Consider the following 19,517-nt stretch of genomic DNA (forward strand, 5'->3'; position numbering starts at 1 on the left):
TCTACCTTGTACTTGCATGCCTCCAGTGACAGGGAGCTCACTACTTAACAAAGCAAGTTATTCCAACACTACTTGGCTATATTCCTTCCAGGAGACAATCCTTCACCTAGCTGACTGCAGTTACCGTATGCCTTCACTTCCTCCGGTAAAGCAGCCCACTTCCTCCTTCAAACTCATCTCACCTGATGTGGTTCCCAGACCCACCCACACCCCCCTTAAGGTTGCTTTACCCCCCGAAGTACAATGACTAAGAGGAACAAAACCTACAGGCCAGGCATGGTGGCTCACACCTGTAATCCTAGCACTATGGGAGGTCGAGGAGGGATAATCCCTTGAGGCCAGGAGTTTGAGATCAGCCCGGACAACATGGCGAAACCCCATCTTTTCTAAAACTACAAAAATTATTAGGCATACTGGTGCCTAATAACTGTAATCCCAGCTACTCAGGAGGCTGAGACATGAGAATTGCTTGAACCCAGGAGGTGGAGGTTGCAGTGAGCCAAGATCATGCCATTGCACTCCAGCCTGGGTGACAGAGCAAGACTGTCTCAAAAAAAAAAAAAGACACTCCTACATGTGGCCTGACTCCCCCCTCTACATAGAGGGACTATCACCTCCCTCATCTTAGGTGGAATGCTTCCATTAATGCAGACTAAGAGGTAATTCCCGGACCTCTAGGTCATCAGCCACATCCACTAGTGACTGAGCCTGGGAGCCCTTAGTCCATCGCCAATGAACTGGAGGTAAGGAGGTGTTAGCTCAGGCAGTCCTCATGACCACCCTGGGGAAATCTTAATCCCATTTTACAGATGGGAACACTGAGGCACAAAGAGGCAAAGTCACAGTCTGTAAGTGGCCAAGCCGGAATTCCACCAGAGACCATGCACAGTCCTTCCCCAGACCCTGCCTCGGGGCAAACCTGACCCCATTACCCAACACACGAATCTCCACAGGAAGTCATGAGGAGGTGCTCAGGTCTCCCCTGAGAGAGGCCAAGGCTCTCTGCGGGGGAGAGAGAATTCCAGCCGCAGGTGGTAGACACAGGTGGGCTGTGATCAGAAAACTTCGAGGCTTCTCCCTCCAGCCCAAGGCAGGCTCTCCTCGGGGACTGCCAATGGCCCGTCAAACCCACCAGCCCCAAAGCAAGCCTCAGGAGGCCGAAAACCCTGGCCCAGGCTGCAGGAGACTCAGAGAGCCCAGAGAGAGTCCCTCAGAACCTACCGGAAGGGATGAAAAATGTGTAGCCCTGTTTCAGCTCAATTCTTTGGCATCGTTCCACACGGTCTCCCAGAAAGATGTCACTCTGTTTGCCTGACAGCACCCACTGTTCATACAGCGCCAAATTGTGCCGCGTTGGAGGGATCAGCCAAAAAACCTGGGGAGGAAACGCAGGCAGTCAGCGGGAGACCCAGGCCCAAGACGGCCCAGAGAGAGAGCCCCTGCCTGGGGTTAAGGGAGGGGGCAAGACACTGGTGGACAGGGGAGGATCCATCCCTCTGGACCTTCTGCAAGACCAGGCCCAAAGAGCCTCTGGGGAGGTGGGAAGGGCTGTGCCCACCTTCAGGGAACCTTCATGCCAGCTGAAATCCCGGGATGGGAGTACTTCCTGGACTGGGTGGGATATGCTTTCTCCTGAACCACAGGCTCGTCTGGGAGGTGGGGACAGGAGAGGAAGGGATTTCCTAAGCTATGATAAAATGGCCCAGTAAATAAACCCAGCTCGTGCACACTTTGGAGAAGGAGGAAAAACATCTGGAATCAAGTGGGTTGACTTCCTCCCAGAATGTCTTCCAGCACGTTCAGTTAAAACAAACGCACATGCAGACCCAGCCAAGCAGGTGGCACAGGCGTGTTTTCGAGAAGCACCCACCTCCAGGGACACCTACGTCCCCATGTGGACACACAACAAAAGCAGGCACAGGGAGCACCCTTCTCATTCTGTCCCCAGGGCAAAATGTTCTTGGAGGCAGGTGGCACTGGCAACTAGACTTTGAGAAGGTCCCAGGGCTGGAGCTGAGATGGCAGCCAGGGAAAGTGAATGCCATATGTTCTCATGCCAAACCCCAGCTTCAAATCTGACCCAAGGGGCTTAGAACACTGGACTGGGTGAGCGGGGCAGGCCTGCATGGGTCACTAGATGTGATGTAAAAGTCTTGAACTTGACCTTTCCCTTTAGAAGGAGGAGGTGGTTCTATAGGAAGAAGGGATCCTGGGCCAGGAGGAATGGCCCATGCCTATAGTACTAGCAATTTGGGGGCCAAAGTAAGAGGATCACTTGAGCTGGGAGTCCTGTGCAACATGCTGAAACTCTGTCTCTCCAAAAAAATATGAAAATTCGTCGGGCCTGGTGGTGCATGCCTGTGGTCCCAGCTACTCGGGAGGCTGAGGTGGGAGGATTGCCTGAGCCCAGAGGTAGAGGCTACAGTGAGCTGTGATCTCGCCACTGCACTCCAGCCTGGGTAACAGAGCAAGATCCTATTACTTAAAAATAAAAAAATCTTAAAAAGGGTGATCCTGAAAGAATTCCTGGGGCAGGGCTGGCTGGAGGAGGGAGGTGGTGAGTGAGCCCCTCCCCACACAAACAGCGGGAGATGCACAAAAAGTTAAAGGCAACTGAAACTCACCTTCCCACCTCGGAAAACGTGGTACCAAACGGAAGTGCCTCCAAAGTCGATGTGGAAGTCGGTGAAACAACCTTTCACACTCATCAGACAGTACCTGCAGCACAGAGGCAGGGAGACAGAACAAAACACAAGTCAAGGACTAAATCACAAGAGGTGAGCAGAGGACTTCAGAGGTCCCAAATTGGCACCCATTTATAAACGCTGACACTGGGGAATTTTTTTTCTTTAAAAATCCAAGTGTAATCGGAGTTCCCCGTGGGGGAAGCCCCTGTGATCAGGTGACGAATCTCCTTGGTCGCCTACCTACCCCAGAGGCTGGGAGCCATATACTTGTTTTCAGATTCTTGTGAGAAGTGGCAACCACAGGCTACCTCACAGGTTCCTAATACAGGGTGGTTCTGGGGTTTTTTTTGGTTTTTTTTTTGTTTGTTTTCTTTTTTTTTTTTTTTTTTGATATGGAGTCTTGCTCTGTCACCCAGGCTGGAGTGTGGTGGTGTGATCTCGGCTCACTGTAACCTCTGCTTCCTGGGTTCAAGCGATTCTCCTGCCTCAGTCTCCCGAGTAGCTGAGATCACACAGGCATGCCCACCACACCTGGCTAAATTTTTTTGTATTTTTAGTAGAGACGGGGTTTCACCATGTTAGCCAGGATGGTCTAGATCTCCTGACCTTGTGATCCACCTGCCTCAATCTCCCAAAGTGGTGGGATTACAGGCATGAGCCACCACACCCAGCCTACACAGGGTGGGTTTCTACACTTGCCCCACCTCTGCCCATCCCCAGTTAGAGGCTTCTTCTCTGCTCCTTCACAGCGTGGATACCTACAGTTCTCCCAAGCTGCCAGCCCCCTTTGCAGCAGCTGGGCCCCCTGGAATTCAGTTATAAACCACCTGCACAGCTTGCCAATTACCAGTCCCATTCATCTCATTCATTCAACCAGAGGTCCAGCCCTGAGCCAGCTTTGGCCTTGAGAGAAATGCGTAAGAATGCAGAGGACCCCTGCCCCTAAGGATGTGACACTACTAAACGAGCAATGCACAGGAAAAGTTAAATGATCAAAAACAAACAAACAAACAAAACTGCAACTGACTGCCAAGTAAGCAATGCAGCCAGAAAAGTAAGGGGGGTTCAGCCACAAAACACCGCTGGGTGTCTGGCCCACGTATACAAAACGTCCAGAGTAGATCTATACAGATAGAAAGCAAATTAGTGGGTGTCAGGGGCTAGGGGGCAGGAGAATGGAGAGCGACTGTTAATGGTTACAGGGTTTCATTCTGGGGTGATGAAAATGTTCCAAAATTAACTGTGGTTGCAAAACTCTGTGAACATACTAAAACCCGTTGAATTGTACATTTTGACATGGGTGAATGGTCTATGAATTATGTCTCCGTAAGGCTGTTATAAACAAGTAAAGAACTGAAGAGAAATTAAATTGGGGGTGGTGGCCACTCATAGAAAGAGAGGAGGAGGAGGGAAAACTTGGACCTTGGAGGCTGGGGTGGGGGAGTGCATCAAGGAGAGGCAGGAACCGGCCAGCAGCCACCCATTCTCAGTGCTATGGAGGGTGGCAGAGCCCACCCTTCCTTGCAGGAAGACCCAGGGTTCCCCTCCTCCCCCAATTGCTGCTCTTGTAGGAGTAGGGCAGAGCTTAAGGAGGAGGGGGCACAGAGCAGGCTTCCAAGTCCAGGCCTGGCAGATGACGGTACCAGGGACCCCTCCCGACCACTAGCCCCTTCCCACAAGAGCCCAGGTGGCATGGATGGGCAGCCTCCCCACCGCTCACGCCCATGCACCTTGGCACCTCCAGAGCCCGCAACACATGCTTACCCCACTGACCTCTTTTCCCCGCTGCACTTTGCTTTTCCATGGTTTGGGGAAGAGGGGAGGAATGGGGCGGGGACGGACAGGGAGGAGCCAGCGCGCCGGCCCTAGTGGAGATAATGCGGGTAGTGGGGCTGAGCTGGTTAGAAGGCAGAGGGCTCCAGGTGCCCCCTCCCTCCCTCTGGCTGCCTTTTGCACCTCGCTTTCAGGTGGACCGGGGGCTCAGCAGTATGCAGGCGGCGTGCCCGCGTCCCTCCTCCCCATAGGCTGGAAGGAGCCTTAACCATGTGTCTGCAGGAGGCTGACAAATCAGAAGGCCTTCCAGTACATCAGAGCCCCGCTGCCTAGCAACCCCATCGGAGGGGTGTAGTTGACAGCACAGGACGCAGGCTGTCACGAAGACAGGCGCGGGCTGCGGAGCTGGCACTGGGGCGGTACAGTCCCGACTCCGGCTCCACACCGTCCTCACCTGCAGGCCGGCTGGGCCCAGCGGGGTCCCAGCCTGAAGGCCTGGGTGATCCTCTTCTCTCCGAGGAAAGAGGGGGTCCTGAAGCCCTCACCCACCCCACCCCCACCAGACCACACTGGCCTCCTCTCTAAGCACCACTTCAAAATATTAGTCCTCATTTCCCTAAAACCATCTCTTCGTCTACGGGTTTTTTTTTTCTTTTTTTAATCTAACCTTGGTTTCCACCCCCTCCAGGCCTCAGCTGAACACAGTCTAGGGAAAACAATCTAAGTCTGTTCGTGGTGGAGCTGGGAGAACATGCTTCTCCTGCTGGCAGCTGGATGCCCGCGGGTACCCACAGCAGAGAGGAGAGGACAGGAGCTCGCCTATTGGGCTGTGGGCCGCAGGGCTGCCTGGCTAACCAGGTCACCCGCACCCTGCCATCCTCCAGTTTCCCCCATCCCCAACCTCCCCAGCACGTGCAGAAAACGAGGATCCCTGCAAGCTGGCTGCAGTGTGCAGGAAAAGTTCTCCAAGTTGAGTCTGCGTCTGATCTGCCCTCTGGGTCACCCTCTAGCATCCAGAGGCCCCTGGGGGAGGGGGGCTGGGGCCGCCTCTTCCAGACCTGCCTCTCCTGGAGAGGCCCCTCCTCCCAGTGTCCCTCATTTCCTGGCCGCCAAGCCTGGCCGCCCCTCCCACCCTGCGATCGCACGCCTTAGAAGAGCCAGGGTGTCTGGGACACCGTGGCTTTGTCCGGCCCCTGCAGCGGGCAGGCCACCCCCGCTCCCTCCCTGAGCTGGCTCCGGGGCTCCCCCCGGCTCGCTCGCGCGCTTGCTCTGGCGTGACGCCTTTGCACTGACCTCTGCAGCTTCCTCTTCCCAAGCACACCGCAGTCACATGGGCACCCCGGCTCGGTGCCACAGCCGCTAAGCTCTCCCCACGGCCAGCCGGCTAGCCCCGCTTCCGCCTGGGCCTCGGCCGCCCCCTGCTCGGAAAGCCGCGCCCCGGGCCGCCCCCAGCTCAGGTGGCTTCTGTGAAGCAGGGCACCCACCGAGTTTGCGGCAGATCATCAGGAGCCCCCAAACTGAGCCCTTAGGAGGTTCCCGCCTGCCAAAGCCGGGCAGGCAGGGAGGAGGGCGGCAGGAGGGTCGCTGCACCTGCAGCACCAACTTTGGGGCGCTGCCTGGGGGCTGCGGAGGCGGGGCAGCCCCGCCCCACCCTTTTCCCTCCAACTTGGCGTAACTCCCCCGGAGGCTCAGGCGGCGTCCCCGCGGGGAAAGGACCGGGAGGGGCCCTGGAACGCCGGCACCCAAGGGGTGCGGGAGGTGCCAAGCGCGCGGCGCACACTCGACCCTGGGAGACACAAAGAGCGGCTCCGCGACGCCAGCCGTGCAGCCCGCGGGCGGGAGGCCACCCACACCCGCCCCGCGCAGCGCCACAAAGGAGGGGGTGCCCGGGCAGCGCGGCCCGCGGTTACCCTCGGCGGCGGCGGCTCCTGGGCGTCCCCTTCGGATCCCGGGCGTCCCCTTCGGCGGCGGAGGCTGGACGCACGCCTGGCCCCGCTCCCGGCGGCGACGCGAGCCGAGCCCCTTCCACGGCGCTGCCAGGCCCCGGCCGAGGACACCGGGCCCCCGCTCGCTGCCTTCCTTCCGCGGGGAGCCCGGCGCTGCCTGCGCTCATACCCGCGCTGAAACTGAACACCCGCGGCGCGGGGCAGACAGGGAGGCGGAGGGAGGCCGCGGGGCGACCGGGAAGCAGCACGGGCCGCCGGCAGGAGACGCCCCTCGCCCGGCCGGTAGGGATACAGGGTTGGCTCTCCCCAACCCCCTGCGTCCCGTGCTCCAGAGCCAGCAAAGCCACCTTCCTAAAATGCGCGCCTCCAGACAGCCATGTAAAGGTCCCAAGCTAGGGGCGGCGGGGAGTGTGGGATCCCGAGTGTGGCCGAGCAGAGAAGGGGGAAGCGGCTCTGACCCCAAGGCCCACGAGTTGTGTGACTTTAGGCAACTCACTTCCCCTCTCTGAGGGGCGTCCTCACTGCTCAGCACTGAAGTTCAACTTTGCATTTTAAAATGTTCTTCTACTGCCCCTTTCCCTGCCTGGTGGCTTAGTAACTGTGTGCCCTACATCATAGCATGATTGAGAGAATCCTTTGAGATAAATACACATTCACCGCATCTTCCAAACTATGGTACCTGGATTACTTAATGGAAACATCACGACGACCCTAGAAAGTCATTCCCAGGAATCTCCCTGTTTTCAGGTAAGAACACAGAGCCTTGTGACTCCAGCCTCGAGTTCTGCTGGTCCAGCCTCCAGTTCAGGTCACCAGTCTATCAGAGGCAGGGCTCACCCAGGCTGCCCGTCTCCCAGTCCCTCAGCTTTGCCCCCATTAGGTCCACCTGATATGCCCTAACTCTAAGAGGAGTCCAGAGGTGACAGGTAAACCTCACCAGTAACCTCCGGCTGCAGGTGGTGATCCCATTCAAATCAGAAGTCCCGCCCTCCAGATCACCAGAGTCCCCGCCCTCCTCCCACCGGCCACACCCTTCCCCCAAACCACAAGTGGGTGGGAGGTGGTCCGATGGCCTCTCCAGGGGCAGATTACAGCCTCTGCATTCTTTCTCCAAATCCTAGCCACAGGGACTACTGAGGAATATTAACAGGTTCTAATTACCAAGTGCTAATAATAATAATGGCCATTTACATGTATGATCTCATTTTACCCCTAAGACAACAAGGTCATCAGCGCAGTGGTGCTGTCATGCCCGTAGTCCCAGCTACCAGAGAGGCTGGGGTGCAAGGATTGCTTGAGTCCATGAGGTCAAGGCTGACATTAATTATGGCTGTGTCACTGCACTCCAGCCTGGGTGAGACAGGAGACCCTCTCTCTCAAAAATAAAAATAAATGTGGGGTTAAATGAGCTAGGAAAGGAGACAGCTCTGATGGCTGGCCCAGCCTATCCACATGAGATGGTTATGTTTTTAGACACAAATCCCTCAGCTCCTTGATGGCAGGGCCCATATCTGATTCATCTGTGTAAGTGCTGCACCCTGCAGCAACCCTGCAATTACTCCATTGGGCTGTGTGACATTGGACTGATCTTCCCCCTTTCTTCAACTCAGAGTCCCACTAATCAGGGGCCTCTTAACTGGTGTCTTCATGGGTCATACCAGGCCCAAGAAGCACTTGGTTTGGCCAGCATTTTTTGTTTGTTTGTTTGTTTACTTTTAAAGGAATCTCATTACCCACGAGCCTCACCAGCCCCTAATGTCTTTGGTGAATTATTTTTTTTTTAAACAGAGTCATGCTCTGTGGCTCAGGCTGGAGTGCAGTGGTGTGATATCAGCTCACTGCAATCTCCATCTCCCGGGTTCAAGCCATTCTCCTGCCTCAGCTTCTGAAGTAGCTGGGACTACAGGGGCATCCCACTACAGCCAGCGGATTTTTATTTTTTTTTTCTAGTACAGAAGGGTTTTTTGTTCTGTTTTGTTTTGGTTTCGATTTTGTTTTGATTTGATTTTTTTGAGATGGAGTCTCACTCTGTTACCCAGGCTGGAGTGCAATGGTGCCATCTCGGCTCACTGCAACCTTGGAGTTTAAAGATTTAATCTTCCAAGATTAAACTGATTCTCCTGCATCAGCCTCCCGAGTAGCAGGGATTGCAGGTGCCCACCAAGACACCTGGCTAATTTTTGTTTTTTTGTAGAGACGGGGTTTAGCCATGTTGGCCAGGCTGGTCTTGAACTACTGACCTGAGGTGATCCACCCACCTTGGCCTCCCAAAGTGCGGGGATTACAGGCGTGAGCCACTGCGCCCAGCAAACGGGGTTTTGCTGTGTTGGCCAGGCTGGTCTTGAACTACTAACCTGAGGTGATCCACCTACCTGCACCTCCCAAAGTGCTGGGATTACAGGCATGAGCCACCATGCCTCACCTAACCCTACTGCCTTGTACTCACCCATTACCTGCACTGAACCGCTATTAACCACAGTTTCTTTGTCTGTAAAATGGATAGTATCTCCTGCCTCAAGTATTGAGATATGCATGCCAAGTGTCTATCACGGCGCCTTGGTCCACACACACAGGAATGCTGTCTTTCTTTGTTCCTCTTTTCAAGGTAGAGCAGTTGAAAGAGAAGCCAGGAATCCAGAGGCCTGGGGTCTAGTGCATCGCCCGCAGCATCTTCTCTGTGCCAGGCCAATTTCCCTATCTGACTTACTACGCAGGGATGATCATTTACGATGTCAGCAAACATGGTTGATGAGAGGTGGTCTTGGGGTAAAAGGTGAATATGCAAGGTAGACATAAAAGCCCTCATATGTGAAAGAGGGTTGATTGACAAGTAAAGGATGCAGCCAGGCATGGTGGCTCACCCCTGTAATCCCAGCATTTTGGGAGACTGAGGTAGGCAGATCACCTAAGATCAGGAGTTCAAGACCAGCCTGGCCAACGTGGTGAAACCCTGTCTCTACTAAAAAAAATACTAAAAATTAGCTGGGCGTGGTGATGCACGCTACTCAAGAGGCAGAGGCAGGAGAATCACTGGAACCTAGGAGACAGAGGTTGCAGTGAGCTGAGATCACACCACTGGCATTGCATCCTGGGCAACAGAATAAGGCTCTGTCTCAAAAAAAAAAAAAAAAGTAGAGGTTGCCAAATTCCAATGCAGCCAGATGGACAAACATCCTGCCCAGCTGTAAACCCTTTTCCACAACCACTGTGAGCTCTGTCTCCCCCATAGCATGGGAGGAAGGCAGGGCAGAGACTGCAGAACTCCTACATTGTACAAGGAGAAACAGGCCCTTCAAGGATATGGGCTGGGCGCAGTGGCTTGAGTTTGTAATCCCAACACTTTGGGAGGCCAAGTCAGATGGATCACTTGAGGTCAGCAGTTCAAGACAAGCCTGGCCAACATGGTGAAACCCTGTAGCTACTAAAAATACAAAAATTAGCTGGGTGTGGTAGCATGTGCCTGTAGTACCAGCTATTTGGGAGACGGAGGCAAGAGAATCATTTGAACCCAGGAAGTGAGGTTGCAGAGTGAGACTCTGTCTCAAAAAACAAGAAAAGAGGAGATGAAAGACCTGCTAGAGCTACGTGTAGTGGCTCAGGCCTGCAATCCCAGCTGGGAGGCAAGATGGGAGGATCACTTGGGGCCAGGAACTCAAGACCGGCCTGGGCAATCAAAAGATCCAGTCTCTTAAAAATTCGTCTCTTCTGGTGACGAATGAGGGGTATATGTATATATATGTGATGAAACCCTGTCTCTACTAAATGAGACATATATATATATATATATATAAGAACATGGTTGGCAGGGCACAGTGGCTCACACGTGTAATCCCAGCACTTTGGGAGGCAGAGGACGGCAGAACACCTGGGATCGGGAGTTCGAGATCAGGCTTACCAACATGGAGAAACCCTGTCTTTACTAAAAATACAAAATTTAGCTGGGTATGCTGGCATGCGCCTGTAATGCCAGCTACTCAGGAGGCTGAGGTAGGAGAATCACTTGAACCTGGGAGGCGGAGGTTGCAGTGAGCCAAGATCATGCCATTGCACTCCAGCCCGGGCAACAAGAGCAAAAACTCCTTCTCAAAAAAAAAAAAAAAAAAAGACAGGGTCTCATTCTGTCGCCCAAGCTGAAGTACAGTAGCATGATCACAGCTCACTGCAGCCTTGATGATCTGAGCTCACGTAATCCTCCTGACTCAGCCTCCTGAGTAGCCAGGACTGCAGGAGCACACCACTGTGCCTGGATATTTTTTTTTTCTTTTTTTTATTAAAAACAAAGCCTCGCTCCATTGCCCAGGCTGGTCTTGAACTCCTGAGCTCAAGCAATCGTCCCAGCTTGGACTCCCAAAACACTGGGAATATAGGCATGAGCCACTGCTTCCAGCCTACATGAAATTTTTTGTGTGTGTGTGAGATGGAGTCTTGCTCTGTCACCCAGGCTGGAGTGCAATGGTGTGATCTGAGCTCACTGCAACCTCCACCTCCTAGGTTCAAATGATTCCCCTGCCTCAGCCTTGCAAGTAGCTGGGATTACAGGTGCCCACGACCATGCCCAGCTAAGTTTTATATTTTTAGTAGAGACAGGATTTCACCATGTTGGCTAGGCTGGTCTTGAACTCCTGACCTAGTGATCCGCCTTTCAAAGTGCTGGGATGACAGGCATGAGCCACTGCACCCAACCTAATTTTTGTATTTTTAGTAGAGATGGGGCTTCGCCATGTTAGCCAGGCTGGTCTCAAACTCCTGACCTCAGGTAATCCACCTGCCTAGGCCTCCCAAAGTGCTGGGATTACAGTTGTGAGCCACTGTGTCCAGCCATATAAATGTTTTTTAAAATATTAGCCAAGGGTAGTGGCACACACCTATAGTCCCAGCTACTCCGGAAGCTGAGAGAGGAGGATGCCTTGAGCCCAGGACTCTGAGGCTGCAGTGAGCGCTGATTGTGCCACTGCTCTCAAGTCTTGGTGACAGAGCCCCTGTCTCATTAAAAAAAAAAAAAAATTAAAAAGTAAAAAAGGAAGGAAGGAAGGAACAAAGGGAGGGAAGGAAGGAGGGAGGGAAATTTAATTTATCAGGTAGAGTCCTATGAATAAAAGAGAAAAGAAAAGAAAGGTGGCCGGGCGCAGTGGCTCACGCCTGTAATACCAGCACTTTGGAAGGCTGAGGCAGGCAGATCATGAGGTCAGGAGTTCAAGACCAGACTGGTCAAAATGGTGAAACCCTGTCTCTACCAAAAAAATTCAAAAATAAATTAGCTGTGCATGGTGGCTCATGCCTGTAATCCCAGCTACTCGGGAGGCTGAGGTAGGAGAATTGCTTGAAACGGTACCCAGGAGGCAGAGGTTGCAGTGAGCAGAGTTCACGTCACTGCCCTCCAGCCTGGGATACAGAGCAAGACTCCATCTCAGAAAAAAGGAAAGAAGGAAAGAAAGGAAGGAAGGAAGGCTGGCGTGAGGGAGTAGCAGAGGCTGCCCCAACATGTGCTCAGCTCAATGTCTCCTTTTCGTCCTCTCTGTGTGTCAGCTTCTCACTCCCCAAAATTTCCCCAGTTCCTCCTCCTGCCACCCCCCCGCAAAGTATATGGGGAAGAGAATGAACTCAACCATCAATTATCTGGGGGCTAAACCCATGCTTTACGTGGGGTCCCCATTTTGCTGGGCTTTTGAGCCCCTTTACTGCTTGTCAGACCACAGTGTGTCTTCATTCCACCAAGAAACTTAATCCCTACAAGCCCTGTATCCTACAGGAGCAAATGAGGGGAGGAGACTCACTAATCCATTTCCAGAATCCATTACAGAACCCAAGGGTCCTAAGTGGAAAAGGTGAGCCCATGTCATAGAACTAGGGAACTGTGGAGGCTTTGAAACACGTCTACAAATGCATGGTAACACCTCCCTTCAAGAGGTGGCGCTAAATTCTCCTCCCCTTGAGTATGAGCTGGACTTAGTGATTTGCTTTTAATCAATAGGATATAGCCAGGCGTGGTGGCTCAGGCCTATAATCCCAGCACTTTGGGAGGCTGAGGCGGGTGGATCACGAGGTCAAGAGATCGAGACCATCCTGGTCAACAAGGTGAAACCCCGTCTCTACTAAAAATACAAAAATTAGCTGGGCATGGTGGTGTGCGCCTGTAGTCCCAGCTACTAGGGAAGCTGAGGCAGGAGAATTGCTTGAACCCAGAAGGTGGAGGTTGCGGTGAGCTGAGATCGTGCCATTGCACTCCAGTCTGGGTAACAGCAGCGAAACTCCGTCTCAAAAAAAAAAGGATATAGCAGGAGAAATATGTGACTTTCAAAGTTAGGTCATAAAAGGCACTGTGGCTTTCTCTTTGGTGTTTCTTGAACCATTCACTGTGAAAAACCCACTGCCATGTCATGAGGACTGAAGCCTCCTGCCAACAGCCATGGGGATGCGCCATCTTGGAAGTGGATCTTGCAGCCCAGCTGAGCCTTCACATGACTGCAGCCCAGGCCTGCGTCACTCCCCACACCACAAGATTTCTCACTATGTTGCCCAGGCTGTTCTTGAACTCCTGGGCTCGAGCAATCCACCTCCGCTGGCCTCGCAAAGTGCTGTGATTACAAGTGTAAGTCACCACACATGGCCAAGGCCTGTATCTTGATACAAGTTTGTAAGAGACCCTGAGCCAGAACCACCCAAGCTAAGTTGTTTCCCAATTCCTGAACCACAGAAACTGTGAGATAATGTTGGCTGTTTTTAAGCTGCTAAAATTTCTCTTAAGCTGTGAAGTTTTAGAATAATTATTATATAGCAATAAGCAACTAATGCAGGAATACTCCCAAGTTAACAGCCACGGTCTCTGTGGTTATAAGGAATTTTCCAAGACAAATCGTTCTACGAATCCAACACATTTCTGCAGGGTAGAGATGAAGAGAAAGGCCATAGCAGAGAGGCACCTTGTCTTCGGTATTTAATCAGCCCAATCCTTTTTCCTGCGTTATGTGTCTTCATGACAGTGAAACCTACACTATTCCCTCGTTTGCTCTCCTGTCTCTTTTTTCTCAGTGCAATGGACACTCCATGAGAACGGGGACTTCCCTTTACGCACTGAAGTCCACCCACTACTCCCGAGGATCATGTCTTGCACTAAGGTAACAAACGGAATCAGATACTCCTCACAAACCTTTTGTCTCCCGTGAAGTGGCAGCTACCCCACTCAACTCCATCACTCCTACCCCTTGTTAGCATCTCACATGAAAATCATTGAGGCCAGGAACAATGGCTCATGCCTGTAATCCCAGCACTTTGGGAAGCTGAGGTGGGAACATCACTTGAGGTCAGGAGTTCGAGATGAGCCTGGCCAATACAGCAAAACCCCCGTCTCTACTGTCTCTATGAAAAATACAAAAATTACTAGGGGGTGCTAGCAGGAGCCTGTAAACACAGCTACTCGGGAGGCTAAGGCAGAAGAATTGCTTGAACCCTGGAGGTGGAGGCTGCAGTGAGATGAGATCTCGCCATTGCACTTCAGCCTGGCCGACAGAGTAAAACTCTTTCTTTCTCAAAAAATAATTTTTTTTTAAAAAAAAGAAAATCTTTGAGTCCTAAGCCCGGCAGTCACAGTGGCTCACACCCATATTCCCAACAATCTGAATCACTTGAGGCCAGGAGTTCAAGATCAGCCTGGACAACACAGAGAGATTCCCCCACTGCCACCTGTACAAATTTAAAAAATAATAATAATTTTTTTTTTTTTTGAGATGGAGTTTTGCTCTTGTTACCCAGGCTGGAGCGCAATGGCACTATCTCAGCTCACCGCAACCTCCGCCTCCTGGGTTCAGGCAATTCTCCTGCCTCAGCCTTCCGAGTAGCTGGGATTACAGGCACGTGCCACCATGCCCAGCTAATTTTTTGTATTTTTAGTAGAGATGGGGTTTCACCTTGTTGACCAGGATGGTCTCGATCTCTTGACCTTGTGATCCACCCGCCTCGGCCTCCCAAAGTGCTGGGATTACAGGCTTGAGCCACCGCGCCCAGCCAAAAAAAAATTAATTTTTAAAAATACTGACTCGGTGTGGTAGCTCACACCTATAATCCTAGCACTTTGGGAGGCCAAGGTGGGTGGATCACTTGAGTCCAAGAGTTCAAGACCAGCCTGGGCAACACGGTGAAACCCCATCTTTAACAAAATTAGCCAGGTGTACTGGCGTGTGCCTATGGTCCCAACAGCTTGGGAGGCTGAGAGGGGAGGATCGCTTGAGCCTGGGAAGAGGAGGTTACAGTGACTCAAGGTCACGCCACTGCACTCCAGCCTGGGAAACAGAAAGACACTTAAAAAAAAAAAAAAAAAAAAAAAGCCAGGTACACACCCGTAGTCCTAGCTACTCCAGAGGGTGAGGCAGGAGGATCACGTGAGCCCGGGAGTTTGAGTCTGTAGTAAACTAGGATGGTGCCACTTCCCTGTAGCCTGAGCAACAAAGCAAGACTCTGATCTCTAAAAAATCAAAAATAAATAAATATAAAGATTCCTGGCCAGGCACGGTGGCTCACGCCTGTAATCCCATCACTTTGGGAGGCCAAGGCAGGTAGATTCCTGAGGTCAGGAGTTCAAGACCACCCTGGCCAACATAGTGAAACCCTGTCTCTACTAAAAATACAAAAATTAGCCAGGCGTGGTGGCGTGCACCTGTAATCCCAGCTACTCAGGAGGCTGATGCAGGAGAGTCACTTGAACCCAGGAGGTGGAGGTTGCAGTGAGCCAAAATCATACCATTGGATTCCAGCCTGGGTGACACAGTGAGTCTCTGTCAAAAAAAAAAAAAAAACCTCCTAAACCCATTACATCCATCACCAAAAGTCCTAGAGTCTGGCAGGGGGAAGCAGTGATGCGTCTGTGTCTCTTCCCCCTTCCCTCCTGCAGTCCTTCCCTCCTTCGGGTGTGCTGACAGCCATCTCTGCCCTCCAGGGCCCCCAGCATGAAAGCTCCACAGTTTCTAGAAACGATGTCATTGTCAGTAAATTCCACAGAACTGCTCCAGGATCCCAGAGGACTTCATCATGGTGGGGTTTTTTACCCCGCATGTTTCTTTTTTTTTTTTTTGAGACTGAGTTTCGCTCTTGTTACCCAGGCTGGGGTGCAATGGCGCAATCTCAGCTCACCGCAACCTCCGCCTCCTGGGTTCAGGCAATTCTCCTGCCTCAGCCTCCTGAGTAGCTGCGATTACAGGCACGTGCCACCATGCCCAGCTAATTTTTTGTATTTTTAGTAGAGACGGGGTTTCACCATGTTGACCAGGATGGTCTTGATCTCTTGACCTCGTGATCCACCTGCCTCGGCCTCCCAAAGTGCTGGGATTACAGGCTTGAGCCCGGCTAATTTTTTGTATTTTAGTTGAGAAGGGGTTTCACCATGGCCAGGATGGTCTCGATCTCCTGACCTCATGATCTGCCTGCCTCAGCCTCCCAAAGTGTGGGGATACAGGCATGAGCCACCTCGCCCAGCCTTTACCCTGCTTATTAACTGCAACTGGCATTCTTTTCAGCAAAACAAATGAACTATTTCCAAGATGACAATTTCCTTCCTAAGGAGGTTGAAATCCTCTAACCGGTTTCCATGACCACTGACAAGAGTCCATAGATCCATGTGCCACAAAATTCGACCACAAGACGTAGGGTTCTAGCAAACTAGGAGCATCAGCCCATCGATGGTGGCTCACACCTGTAATCCCAGCACTTTGGGAGGCCGAGGTGGGTGGATCACCTGAACCCGGGAGGCAGAGGTTGCAGTGAGCTGAGATCATGCCATTGCACTCCAGCCTGGGCAACAAGAGCAAAACTCTATGTCAAAAACAAAACAAAAAAACCAAACTGGGAGTATGTGCACAATGACGGACAACAGTTTAAAAAAGAGAAAAAGAAAACTGAGAATGTGTGAGCCTTACGTTTTGCTTTCGTTTTTGTTTTGGTTTTGGTAATTAGGATCCTAAATATACGAACAGAGCTTACTATTTAAAGGAATCTTTCAGTAAAGTGCCCAATATACTGGGTATCTGAGCAAGACAAGGCAGGCATGAGTTATGAAACTGAACTCTGTCACCCAATACAGTCTCTTTTGCGTTCCTAAATCTATGTGCCTCCTCCCCTCCCCTCTCCCTGCCCGTCACTTCCCATTCCACACCACCTAGTGGCCTCCTCATGTGCACAAGCCCCCACGCCCTCCCGTCCCCATGGCAACAGGAGGACCTGCACATCGCAAACCTCAACACATTTCTCTCCGCTCAAAATCTCGAGGGGATTCCAGCTGTTCTTAGGGGAAGTGCAGATCCTCTGTTCCTCCGGGCCCCTCTGGCACCCACCCTGCATTCACTGCATTTGCTCCAGCCCCACTGGCCTTCCTTCGACAGTTCTCCTGCCCCTCCTCACCAGCCCACTTCAACTACACACAGCCAGGAAAGCCCTTCCAGACTTCCTCACCTAAGTAACCCTGCTCAGCCTTCAGATGCCAGCTCAGAACACCTTCCCTGACACCTTGACTGGGTGAATCTCCTCCCCTTGCACCAGCTCTGGGGCACCATGGGCCTCACCACAGCTGTAAGCGCCCATCTGTTTCTGTGATTACTGGATTTACATCTGTCTTCCCCATATACTGTGGAGGCTCCAGGAAAGCAGGAACCTCTTCTAATTTTTCTCCTTACTGTAACCGCAGTACCCAGCACCAATCAGGGACTCAAGACATAGGTGCTGAATAAATGAATGAATCAATGAATCAATGAGCCATCATCTCAGTCAATCAATGAGCCATCATCTGCCTGTAACTAATAATTTCTGAGTCGCACAGCCTTTTTTCAGTCCCCTTTTCATTTCTCTCCCATCTCTCCTGTCATTTGCTTTTGCCTTTTATTTTTATTTTTATTTTTTTGAGATAGGGTCTCATTCTGTCACCCAGGATGGAGTGCAATGACACCATCTCAGCTCACTGTAACCCCCACCTCCTGGGTTCAAGCAATTCTCCTGCCTCAGCCTCCCAAGTAGCTGGGATTTCGAGTGCCTACTACTACGCCCAGGTATTTGTTGTATTTTTGATACAGATAGGATTTCACCATGTTGGTCAGGCTGGTCTGGAACTCCTGAACTCAGATGATCTGCCCACCTCAGCCTCCCAAAGTGCTGGGATTACAGACCTGAGTCACCATGCCCAGCTCGCTCTTTTTTTTTTTTTTGGTCTTTTGTATTTTTCTAAAACAGGGTCTCATTCTATCACCCAGGCTGGAGTGCAGTGATGCCACCTCGGCTCAGGGTCTCATTCTATCACCCAGGCTGGAGTGCAGTGATGCCATCTCAGCTCAGGGTCTCATTCTATCACCCAGGCTGGAGTGCAGTGATGCCAACTCAGCTCACTGTAACCTCCACCTCTCAGGTTCTCACACCTCCTGTAGCTGGGACTACAGACACCCACCGCCACGCCTGGCTAATATTTGTATTTTTAGTAGAGACAGGGTTTCACCATGTCGGCCAAGCTGGTCTCAAACTCCTGACCCCAGGTGATCCGCCCCCCTCGGCCTCCCAAAGTGCCGGGATTACAGGCGTGATCCACAGTGTCTGGTCTCCTCTGTCATTTAAGCTCAGGCAGAATGTCCCCTCCAAGATGCGTTCCTGGTGACACCAGCCAAACAAGACTCCTCTTGTCCCTGCTCCCCTCCCCGGACTGGAAGGGCCCCTCAGCCCCCTAGATACTCGACGTGCAGCACATTCTCCAGAAGGCAGGGGCTTTTAGTCTTGTTTGCCATTTTACTTCCCCGTGCCAGGAGCTCTGTAAATTTTGCTGCGACTGAATCCAAGCAGAATGAAGCAGAAAACAAGCCCTGCTCCCTCCCCACCCCCAGCCCAGTCTCTGCCTTTGATGCAGCCCAGATCCAAGGCGTGGATGGAGCTTCGGCTTGAAGGGGAGGAAAAATGCCTCCAAAGTAATTAAAGGAGGAGAGAGCGAGTGAGCTTGAAAGCAAAACCTTGAGAAGCCCAAGGGCCAGCCGGCTGGCCTCCCTCACAAAGCCTGGCACGCAGTCCGAACTCACTACACACTGAATTAAGGGCTGAGTGAATGAAAAGTTCACAGCCTTGAAGCTCCTGGGGGCATTCCTGGCAGCAGGGCTGAGCAGAGAGATGCTAATGGATTCCAGCCACCAGCGCCAACTCCTCTAGGAAGCCCAGAGCGATTGCCCAGCCTGGGACAGCCTGTGTCTCTTTCCCCTTTCCTTTCTGTTTTTTTATTTTCTGAGACAGTCTCCTCTGTCCCGCAGGCTGGAGTGCAGTGGTGCGATCTGGAACTCCTGGGTACAAGCACCCAGGTCTCAACGCCAAGGAACGAAAGAACACCAGGACTTCCCCATCGCTCACCAAAACCGAAGCGTCCGCCGTGGGCAGGGCTCCCAGCAACGCCTACTCCCCAGATTGTTGCACAGAGGGAGTGCACAAAAGTACACACAGTTGTGCCCTGCGCACAGACACACACCGATGCAGAGAGATCGGTCACAGAGCCCCAGGTCACAGAGCCCCAGGGGGGCTGGGTCCACAGCAGAGATCAGGGGCCCTGCAGCCAACCTGTACCCACAAAGGACCTGTCCCTCCCATCCCAGCTGTGCCCACAGAGGCAGTCCTTCAGTTCTGAACAGGAGCAGCTGCGATGCTCAAGCCTTCTTTCCTGCCAGGAGGCTCCTTTCCCCCTCCCCAAGACTGGGAGTCCCCCCTCCCAGCCCCAGCCACCAGCCAAGCAGTCTTACTTCTTTACTTTCGGGTACTTCATCTCTGCAATGGCGTTCGTGGCTTCTGTCTGCTTTTCCTTCAGATGCTGGGGCCACATGTTGTCCACCCAGTCCACCAGGTCTACCTGAAAGCCAGACCAGCGTCAGCGCTGCACTGCCCCACTGCAGAGCCAGACACAAATACCCCTTTTCCCTGGGGAGTCCTTGGGTGCCCCCCCATCCCCCACTGTGGGTTCCATATTCTCAACATGGGAGGAAGGAAGGGCAGGGATGACAGGACCCCTGCTTTGTAGAAGGGAGAATTGAGTCCCTTCAACAGGGATGAAAGAGTTGCTGGGGGTTGGGCATGGGAGCTCACACCTCTAATCTAAGCACTCTGGGAGGCTAAG

At 52.5% G+C, this 19,517-nt stretch overlaps 1 protein-coding gene across 26 annotated transcripts in view; it reads right to left on the reverse strand.

Moving 5' to 3' along the window:
• KDM2B (lysine demethylase 2B) overlaps positions 1 to 19,517 on the reverse strand; it is a 161,456-nt gene that overhangs the window by 106,722 nt on the left and 35,217 nt on the right. For 12 of the 26 annotated variants that reach the window (XM_078337465.1, XM_078337461.1, XM_078337459.1 and 9 more), the window contains 3 exons: positions 19,147 to 19,253; positions 2,625 to 2,718; positions 1,222 to 1,375 (listed from right to left, as the gene is read on the reverse strand). In XM_078337465.1, coding sequence (XP_078193591.1) covers positions 1,222 to 1,375; positions 2,625 to 2,718; positions 19,147 to 19,253 — 355 coding nt within the window. Of the gene's footprint in view, positions 1 to 1,221; positions 1,376 to 2,624; positions 2,719 to 6,370; positions 6,589 to 19,146; positions 19,254 to 19,517 lie in introns of those variants that run through there. The other 14 variants (XM_078337460.1, XM_078337468.1, XM_054238997.2 and 11 more) reach the window with 2 other exon arrangements.

The sequence above is a fragment of the Callithrix jacchus genome, chromosome 9 (genome assembly GCF_049354715.1).
Source record: "Callithrix jacchus isolate 240 chromosome 9, calJac240_pri, whole genome shotgun sequence".
Lineage (NCBI taxonomy): Eukaryota > Metazoa > Chordata > Mammalia > Primates > Cebidae > Callithrix > Callithrix jacchus.